Genomic DNA, 10,402 nt, shown 5'->3' with positions numbered 1-10,402 from the left:
TCACGGTTTTGGGTTCGCTACATTTTGGGTAAAGCAGGGGATGACACAAGTGACTATAAAAAAAAGTACACATATAAACATATAGACACACACACACATATATATATATATATATATATATATATACACACACATACATTTATGAATATATATATCTATATATATATATAGATATATATATACACACCTCAACAACAACGTTATGAATATATCAACAACAACGTTATGAATACATCAATAACAAACGTCTCTCCTTGGATCCAGATCTTACCAAAGACAAGCAGCTCAGCGGTGTGATTGGCCGTGCCAGCGCTGTTGCTCGCCATGCAGATGACTGTGTTCACGCCATACCTCACCCCTCTGACGAAGAGGAACCCCCTCTCCACCCAGGCCTCTGATTGGTCGTCTGTGCCGTTCCTCTCCAGGGGCCTGCCGTTGTGGAGCCACTTGGCGGTGGGCTCCGGCGTGCCACTGGTATTGCAGGTGAAGCGGGCCACTTGGCCCACGGGCAATCGCAGGGTAGAGGAGTGTAAATCTATGATGCTGGTCATCACTGGCATCACTGAACCTGAAGAAACCAGGAGGAGAGGAGTGAACGTTGTACAACACGTATCTAGAGATGACCATCAGACACTCCCTTCACTCTCTCCTAATACCTGTCCACCAGAGGGCGACCAATAAGATTCAGACCCAGATTTTATACTTGAAAATAAGTATAATATGTAAAGATACATAAACATGCGTACACATAAGTAAACATATGTATAAATATGTACACATCCAAAAACATACGTACACATACGTAAACAAACATACTAATATACACACATAAGTGTCTCATGGCAGTGCAAGTACAATTTCTTCAGTAATTGTACGATTTCTAGTTCAGATTCCTGTCCTATTTCACTATCCTTCCAATTGTCCATTAAGTTTGCACGTCTGAGTTATAGTTTGTTTTGTTATTGAGAATGGATCTGTGGTTTGAGGCTAGGTTCAATTGGACAACATACATGGCTGGTTGTCTGCTTCCGCTAGAAGCTTAACATCAATGGACTTAAAAAACACCTCTTTCACGTCATGACATCAACAAAACAAGGGAAACGGTTCACAGAATTCACAGTTCGGTTCATATCACGGTTTTGGTTTCGCTACGTTTTGGGTAAAGCAGGGGATGACACAAGTGACTATAAAAAAAAGTACTCATATATACATATGAGGAGCTCTTTTCCAAAACGCTATGAATCCATTTGAATATCTTTCAGGAAAATGTCATTTTTTACCTAGACCCACATATTTTGTTAATATTCAATTCATCCTGTTAAAATGGTTTGTTCGCTCAGTCTGAACATGTTGAACAATGATTTTTAAATCAAACAATATTGTTGATTATAAATTCAAAGTTGTTATTTTTTTCAAAACACTATTAATCCATAAAAGAAAATTCAAAGCGCTGTTAATCCATTAATGGTTATGTATTATTTTTTTTAAACAAGAGAACATGCAATATACGATATCAGGGACTCATCTCATTCTATAAATGAATATAAATCAAATAAATCCAAATGCATGGAATAAAGACCTCCACACTCGGGGCCACTCTCTGCTCCCCCTAGTCCGACAAGGTGAACCCTTTCGGCCTCACACACGAGGTGGTCCCGCTGCCCTGGGGGGTCCACAAGACCTCCACACTCGGGGCCACTCTCTGCTCCCCAAGGTCCCACAAGGTGAAGGCAAAAAATAGGTTTGGCGCTTGTCTCGGTTTGGAAACAAACTGCATCTTGCTGTACATTTTTAACAAGGAAATATAGTGATTTGGCGTTTATCGCGTTTTGGAAAAGAGCTCCTCATATAGACACACACACAGACACACACACATGTATATATATATATATATATATATATATATATATATATAATTTGTATATGTGTATATATATACACATATATAAGCATACATTTATGAATATATATATATATATATATATATATACACACACCTCAACAACAACGTTATGAATACATCAACAACAAACATCTCTTCTTGGATCCAGATCTTACCAAAGACAAGCAGCTCAGCGGTGTGATTGGCCGTGCCAGCGCTGTTGCTCGCCATGCACAAGACCGTGGTCATGCCAGACCTCACTCCTCTGACGAAGAGGAACCCCCTCTCCACCCAGGCCTCCGATTGGTCGTCTGTGCCGTTCCTCTCCAGGGGCCTGCCGTTGTGGAGCCACTTGACGGTGGGCTCCGGCGTGCCGCTGGCATTGCAGGTGAAGTGGGCCACTTGGCCCACGGACAACCGCTGGGTAGAGGAGTTGAACTCTGTGATGCTGGGGGCCTCCTCCTCCGTAGGCCTCACTGAACCAGAAGAAACCAGGATGAGATGAGTGAACGTTTCCAACACCTATCCAGAGATGCACCATCAGACACTCCCTTCACTCTCTCCTAATACCTGTCCACTAGAGGGCGACCCAAAAGATTCTGACCCAGTTTTCTCACCTGCCTTTTCCTAAATGATTGAATAACACAGCAGTATCTACAAAGATTTCCCAGGGAGGGGAAGACACTCCCGCTCAGAGATTAACGAGTCGGGGTGGAGCTTGTGGAGGAGAATGCAAAACCGCTAACCAGCTCCAATTGAAACTAATGAAAGCAAACACAGAAAAAGACGCTATGTAGATGCTAGTAGTGCGCATACAGAGTAAGACATGAGTAATGGGCCCACCTGACACCCCGTGCATAACCTCAGGACTAGGCATGTGGATCAGCTTTTTTTTTAAAAATATATGCAGGTTTAATATATTTAATATATGCAGGTTTAATATATTTAATATATGCAGGTTTAATATATGAGGGTTAGTTAAAATCAGCTTCTAAATTTCTTGCAATTCTTGCTATTTCTTATATGCCATCCTAATCATTTTGTCAAGTTTGGTATTACATATCCTTTAATGCCGTTATAGCCTGTCCTACAAAGTATTTGTAGGACAGTATTCTGATCTCTTGTCCATCATATTCAGGAAGATATGATTTAAACTCACTGAAGTGCAGGGAGATTAGGAGAATACTCAGCAGTCCGAAGATCAGAATGACAATGCTGCACGACTTCAGGGCTGTTAAAGAGTAGAACACACACACAGATTAATGTACACAGAGATATATTCATACTGCATGGCTATCATTCACAGTCCAGACAGTCTCCCTACGGTCTGCAGAATCCCTCCCCGTCTTGAAGAAACACCTGAAGACCTCTACTGAGAACAGCTTAGTAAGTGATGACTGGTACTGTGGCTCTTGTGTTGAGTTTAGAACACACTTAAACACAACGAGTACTGGTCTCTAGCATACATGTTATTATTCCCTCGTTATTAAAATATAGGCACACATACAGCAATACATACAGTAATACAGTAACACATACGTAATAAAGTAATACATACAGTAATACATAGGTAATCATACAGAGGGGGGAGGGGGGGGCAACATGTAGCCTGCGTGTCACCAGGGTCATTAACAATGGCTCGCGCAGAAAATATAAGGATATGTATTCTGGGATCATTTTAGATATGTTCATAGTAATTATAAACTTTTTTATAAACTGTATTTTTTTGAATTCCATAAGTCCCCTTGATATCATTTCAGTTAAATGAGCAGCCTTTATATATATGCATTAAAAAAACGATTGGCACACAATGCTTTTTTTTTATTATTGGCAGGACATTACAAATGTTGGGGACCCCTGCAGTAAAACACACAAATACACACATACATACTTAGATACATGCAGAAACATATATACACACACAAACACACACAGTAACATACTTATATACATACATACAAACATACATACATACATACATAAGAATACACACATACATACTATACATGCAGACATAAACATACACACACACACGAACATAGATATACACATAAACATAACTACTTACATACATAAAGACAGATACATACATGAATATAGATACAGTTCATACACAAGCGTTTACCAGAGATGGGGACTTGAGTTAGACTTGGAGTCAAGTCGCAGTTAATTTGCCCACACAGTGACTTGAGACTCGCATTGAGACTCGTCTAATAACAAGTATGCAAAAGACAGTACTTGTTCTGCTTAAGTGTGTTCTAAATCGTCCTCAAAAGACAAGTCCCAAAACTCGAGATTTGGGACTTGCGAACAATCATATTTTTGTTTATTTTTTTGGCGCATTAACCTTCAGGAAATGTCTGAAGAGATGATTATAATTCCTGGGTGTGTGTTATCCTCACAGTCTATTGTATTATCCATTATAGCTCCTTTCCCTAACTAATCCAAACTAAACTCTGTAATTCTCTGTTTCCATGCTGTCACGTCTTTTCTTAAAAGGCATACAGGGAAAGGCTGTTTTCAGGGAAAGGCTGGAATAAGGCCTGAAGTGAGGGAGGAGTTGATGAGGGTGGTGAGGAATGACAGGACGTCACTCGAGACAACCTGGAGGAGTGAGGGGGGGGGGGATTGATTCAAGGGGGCACGTGGCGTTGTGGTTAGACGTAACTATTCTGTTGACATCAACAGAGGAGAGAGGGATAAAGTTGATAAAAACAGAGGTGGGGATAGGGGGAGGGAGAATGGCTGCAGGGGTAAAAGAAGAGCTGATGTCCTTCACCTTCTGGGTCAAGTAGGTCACAAAGTCATCAGCTGTGAGGGAGGAAGGAAGGGGAGGGGTGAGGATAGCCTAGTCCTAACTAGACCTTCGTACTCATTTCATTCATACCGATGGTCTAGAACTGCTATAGAGACAAACCATTGCTCACTTGAAGGCGGGTGCTGTTGAAGTTTAAAACCTATTGGCTCTGCCCAGTGCCACTCCGGATCTGCCTTAACCAATCGCTAACATTTGGTTGTGACGTATTTCATGCTTAGCAAACTCCTTCACCACTAACGGAGCCAGCTGGAAAATTAAACTTTTCCCGAATCCCGTGGGAAGAAGCACCACAACATCTTCACCACCAACAAAACTAAGCAAAGCCTGTTCCTGCTCCGGCTTTAATTGATCGATATTCGGCAGAGTTTCCACAACAGACCGAATAGCTTCGTTAGCATCTTTCTCCATGGTCTTCCTGCTGCTTCCTGGTATTCGTTTGACTACAACTGAAACTCGCGCACGACCTGTACGTCACTGTTCTCAGGCCACGCCTCCTGTTCGCTGATTGGAGGGACAAACTTGAGGGAAAATAATCGTTCGAACATGCACTACTCCCAGACCGAAGTACTGAAGGGAAATGAAAATTGAGCGGAAGTACGGAGGCGGGCAGAACCAGGCTAGGGTGAGGAGGGAAGAGAAGATGGAAATCAGTTTCCTGTGGTTTGAGGCGGAGGAGTTTATTTTGGTCTGGAAGAAGGCAGATTTGGTTGTTGACACAACAGAGGTGAAGTCAGAGAGGAGGTGAAGGTAGTAAGAGAGATCATCAGGACAGTCTGATCTCTTCCATTTCCTCTCAGCTGTCTGCAATAAATCTGTCTATGCGGTCATCAGGTTGGTCTTTTAGGCTGAAAACGTTTGCTAAATGTAAATCTTGAGATGTAGATCGAAATATTTGTTCTACTGGTTTATTTCTTTTAAATTCTCTAAAAAGGGCACCTACCAAATCTTCTCTTCCTGGTCTCCTCCCGGTCCAAAAATGTGTCCTCAGGTTCCATAGTGAGTCCAGAGTCCAGTTCAGAGATGGTGTCCATGGTTCCTCTCTGACAGCTTCCACTGCTTCTGCTCTCAGCTCTGCTTTATTAGCTGGAAAAAACAATGTCACATGTTTTCATTTTGACAAATCATCAGCTTGCAATCTGATACCATCAGTGTCAGGTAATTTTTTTATTGTACTCTTATCAGATGACTTAATTTCATGCATTCATGCAACACACACACACACACACACAATATTATTATTCATATCATATATAATGTAAAGATACAAGATATATCATGTAAACATACAACTTATCACATAAAGATAAAACATCATGTAAAGATACAAAATATATCACAACGATTAAACATACAAAGGGAGAATACAGCAGGTAGCGTAGTGGACATGTCTAGGAGTGGTCAAGCTGTACACTAGAAGGTAGTGGACATGTCTAGGAGTGGTCAAGCTGTACACTAGAAGGTAGTGGACATGTCTAGCAGTGTTCAAGCTCTATACTAGAAGGTAGTGGACATGTCTAGGAGTGGTCAAGCTGTACACTAGAAGATAGTGGACATGTCTAGGAGTGGTCAAGCTCTATACTAGAAGGTAGTGGACATGTCTAGGAGTGGTCAAGCTGTACACTAGAAGGTAGTGGACATGTCTAGGAGTGGTCAAGCTGTATAGTGGACATGTCTAGCAGTGGTCAAGCTGTATACTTTAAGGTAGTCTAGTGGACACGTGATGGTGATGAAAATGAAGTGTAACCAACAGGCTTGTCCTTCTCTTTCACAAACTCCATCATCATCCTCAAAAGCTTGTTTATTTTGTTGAACACACACACACTGTAAACCCGAATAAGTTACCAAAACTCAAAAAAATTTAGGCAATCGATTGCCTCAATTTCTTTAAGTTGATTAGTCACAATTTTCCAGAACTTAGTAGGTTTGATGACTTCCACTTGTACCTTTTGATAACAACTGAATTAAAATGCTCATTCAGCTCAACTCAAATATTTGCTGTTAATATGACTTAATATTTTTTTGTTAAGGCAACTGAAATATTTTCCGTTAATATGACTTGAAAGTTTCCATTTTTCAAACCCACTGGAGTAAGTTCACAGAACTTAAAAAAATAAGTTCCCAACAACACAATTTGAATGCAACAAAACTCAATGTTTATTAGTTTTGTCATTAAGTTATGTTAAATATGTTTTGTTTGTTTACTTAACATTTGACTCAAAACTTATGTATTAAATTGAGTCTAACTGACTTAATATCTTAGTCATCAACATCTGCTATTGGCACACTGCAATGTTAAAATGAAATAAACTAATAATAAAAAAAAATATATATATATAAAATAAATTGTTGAGCTGCAAGTAACTGTACAAATTATACAATACATAAAAATAAAAACAATCAGATTCTAGCCTTCCAAATGTGTTCTGTGGTCACTAAAGGCTCTAGGAAATATATATTGATCACACAACTAATCAGTAAGAAAAATACGTAATCAAAAACAACAAATACCAAAATGAAATCTTTCATTACATAAAAGTATTATTATACTTTTATTAAGGTCCTCATTAAGGTTCTTAGTGATAGAGCTTTAAACAAACCCCTCATTAAGGTTCTGAACGAAAATCCAAAACCTAATCCAATGATACTTCTCACAATAGCCAATATTTCTTAAACTAAAAGGTAGTCTTATTTAAAGTGAAAAGAGACAAAGAAACGACTATCAACTAATCAAGCCTACACCCAAACCTCAATATAACTTTATACAGTACAGGGTCTGACAGACATCTGTCCTCCCTTCATCCAACATTGCAACTCTAGATGCCAGCTTAGAGCTGTGAAAGAGATAAACAAATAAATGCTGTAAATTAGATCACACCAGAATGTTGTAAACAGGATTACAGGTAACATTTTCTTATTGTCTGGCCGTTTAGTTTAAAAGGTGTTGATCTTTGTCTCCAGAAAGAGAGAAGTAAGTTTTGGGAAGTCTAATCATCTTCCCCAAACACAGTGGAGCCGAGCAGCGAACATAAAGGGGAAACACACCCTGTCATTCTAGTCCAGGGTCCGGAGAGAGACAGAGACAGTGGACCATTGGTGACTGTCTGTTCTGCTAACGTCATCATAGACAGCTGCTCAGGGTTACATATATAAAGACTACACAGATATGTCATGTTGTTTTTACTTTGATTTTACTTTACTTTGACTTTCATTCTAACACATATTATGAACACACACAAACCAGTTCATAGAATTATAGCACATTGATTCGGATTCATATAACATACTTTTATCTTTACACGTGTTATTGATTGGTCCATATCAGTCTACTTTATGGAGCAAAGGTCCATGCTACACGCCACCTAGGTGGTCTGGGATACATTTACTGGAGTTTAAACGGTATAAGCATTATCTTAACTACATGACTGAAATCAGTACGGGAAGAAAGCAGAGTCAACGAAGGACCACATTCTGAGGGAAACCCATGTGTCACTCATTACACCTCCTGATAGCCCTCTGAAAGGAGGTCCTCGTCTCATGTTTAGATTAGAGCTGAAACAAAGTCAGTTGGAGACCTCACCCAAACGTACAGTCACTCTGAGACCCCACCCAAACACAGTCAGTTGGAGACCTCACCCAAACGTACAGTCACTCTGAGACCCCACCCAAACACAGTCAGTTGGAGACCTCACCCAAACGTACAGTCACTCTGAGACCCCACCCAAACACAGTCAGTTGGAGACCCCCCCCCCCCCCCACATTGTTAGCAGAGGCCATTCCCAGAATACAAGTTCAAACATAATCACATAATCTTTTCTACTCTCTGTGCTCACCGTCTAATGTTTCTCCCAGACCTCTCGGTTTAAAATGTGTTGCTCTCTGTCTCCAGAGAGAGAGAAGTGACTCCACGTCGTGTGACTTTGGTTTGGGTTGAAAACTTGGGTTTAGAACCTTAATGAGGGGAACACGGCCCTCATTAAGGTCCTTACAGTGATAGAGCTTTAAACACGCCCCTCATTAAGGTCCTTACAGTGATAGAGCTTTAAACACGCCCCTCATTAAGGTCCTTACAGTGATAGAGCTTTAAACACGCACCTCATTAAGGTCCTTACAGTGATAGAGCTTTAAACACGCCCCTCATTAAGGTTCTTAGTGATAGAGCTTTAAACACGCCCCTCATTAAGGTTCTGAACGAAAATCCAAAACCTAATCCAGTGATACTTCTCACAATAGCCAATATTTCTTAAACTAAAAGGTAGTCTTATTTAAAGTGAAAAGAGACAAAGAAACGACTATCAAGTAATCAAGCCTATACTCAAACCTCAATATAACTTTATACAGTACAGGGTCTGACAGACATCTGTCCTCCCTTCATCTAACATTGCAACTCTAGATGCCAGCTTAGAGCTGTGAAAGAGATAAACAAATAAATGCTATGAATTAGATCACACCAGAATGTTGTAAACAGGATTACAGGTAACATTTCCTTATTGTCTGGCCGTTTAGTTTAAAAGGTGTTGATCTTTGTCTCCAGAAAGAGAGAAGTAAGTTTTGGGAAGTCTAATAATCTTCCCCAAACACAGTGGAGCCGAGCAGCGAACATAAAGGGGAAACACACCCTGTCATTCTAGTCCAGGGTCCGGAGAGAGACAGAGACAGTGGACCATTGGTGACTGTCTGTTCTGCTAACGTCATCATAGACAGCTGCTCAGGGTTACATATATAAAGACTACACAGATATGTCATGTTGTTTTACTTTGATTCATTCTAACACACATTATGAACACACACAAACCAGTTCATAGAATGATAGCACATTGATTCAGATTCATATAACATACTTTTATCTTTACACGTGTTATTGATTGGTCCATATCAGTCTACTTTATGGAGCAAAGGTCCATGCTACACGCAACCTAGGTGGTCTGGGATACATTTACTGGAGTTTAAACGGTATAAGCATTATCTTGACTACATGACTGAAATCAGTACGGGAAGAAAGCAGAGTCAACGAAGGACCACATTCTGAGGGAAACCCATGTGTCACTCATTACACCTCCTGATAGCCCTCTGAAAGGAGGTCCTCGTCTCATGTTTAGATTAGAGCTGAAACAAAGTCAGTTGGAGACCTCACCCAAACGTACAGTCACTCTGAGACCCCACCCAAACACAGTCAGTTGGAGACCCCCCCCCCCCCCCCCCCCCCCCCCCCGCCACATTGTTAGCAGAGGCCATTCCCAGAAAACAAGTTCAAACATAATCACATTATTTGTTCTATTCTCTGTACTCACCGTCTAATGTTTCTCACAGACCTCTCGGTTTAAAAGGTGTTGCTCTCTGTCTCCAGAGAGAGAGAAGTGACTCCACGTCGTGTGACTTTGGTTTGGGCTTGTGACTTGGCTTTCACTTCCTGAAAAATACTTTGCACAATATTACTCTCTCTCTCTCTCTTGTTGTCTCTCTCTATATGTGTCTCTCTTTCTCTCTCTGTCTGTCTGTGTGTGTGTGTCTCTCTCTCACTCTCTCTCTGTCTGTCAGTCTCTCTGTCTGTCTCGTTGTCTCTCTCTCTGTCTGTCTGTGTGTCTCTCTCTTTCTCTCTCTCTCGTTTCTCTCTATCTTTGTATGTCTCTCTCTTGCTCTCTGTCTGTCTGTCTCGTTGTCTCTCTCTCTCTGTCTGTCTGTCGGTCTTGTTGTCCCTCTATCTC

At 40.7% G+C, this 10,402-nt stretch overlaps 1 protein-coding gene across 1 annotated transcript; it reads right to left on the bottom strand.

Annotated features, from left to right (window-relative positions):
* Positions 1 to 246: 246 nt before the first annotated feature.
* LOC311373353 (fibroblast growth factor receptor 1-like) lies at positions 247 to 10,120 on the bottom strand (the record flags this gene model as incomplete). Its single annotated transcript, XM_084490123.1, has 5 exons — positions 9,989 to 10,120; positions 5,641 to 5,783; positions 3,042 to 3,113; positions 2,059 to 2,358; positions 247 to 568 (listed from the first exon to the last, which is right to left on the bottom strand). Coding segments are annotated over exons 2-5 (785 nt in total), but the record flags the coding sequence as incomplete, so codon positions are not given.
* Between the last annotated feature and the right edge of the window lie 282 nt (positions 10,121 to 10,402).

Source organism: Micromesistius poutassou, assembly GCF_964030765.1.
Source record: "Micromesistius poutassou genome assembly, contig: SCAFFOLD_4169, whole genome shotgun sequence".
In the NCBI taxonomy this organism is placed as follows: domain Eukaryota; kingdom Metazoa; phylum Chordata; class Actinopteri; order Gadiformes; family Gadidae; genus Micromesistius; species Micromesistius poutassou.
The sequence above is the reverse complement of the archived record's forward strand: the minus strand, read 5'-3'. Positions and strand labels throughout refer to the sequence as shown.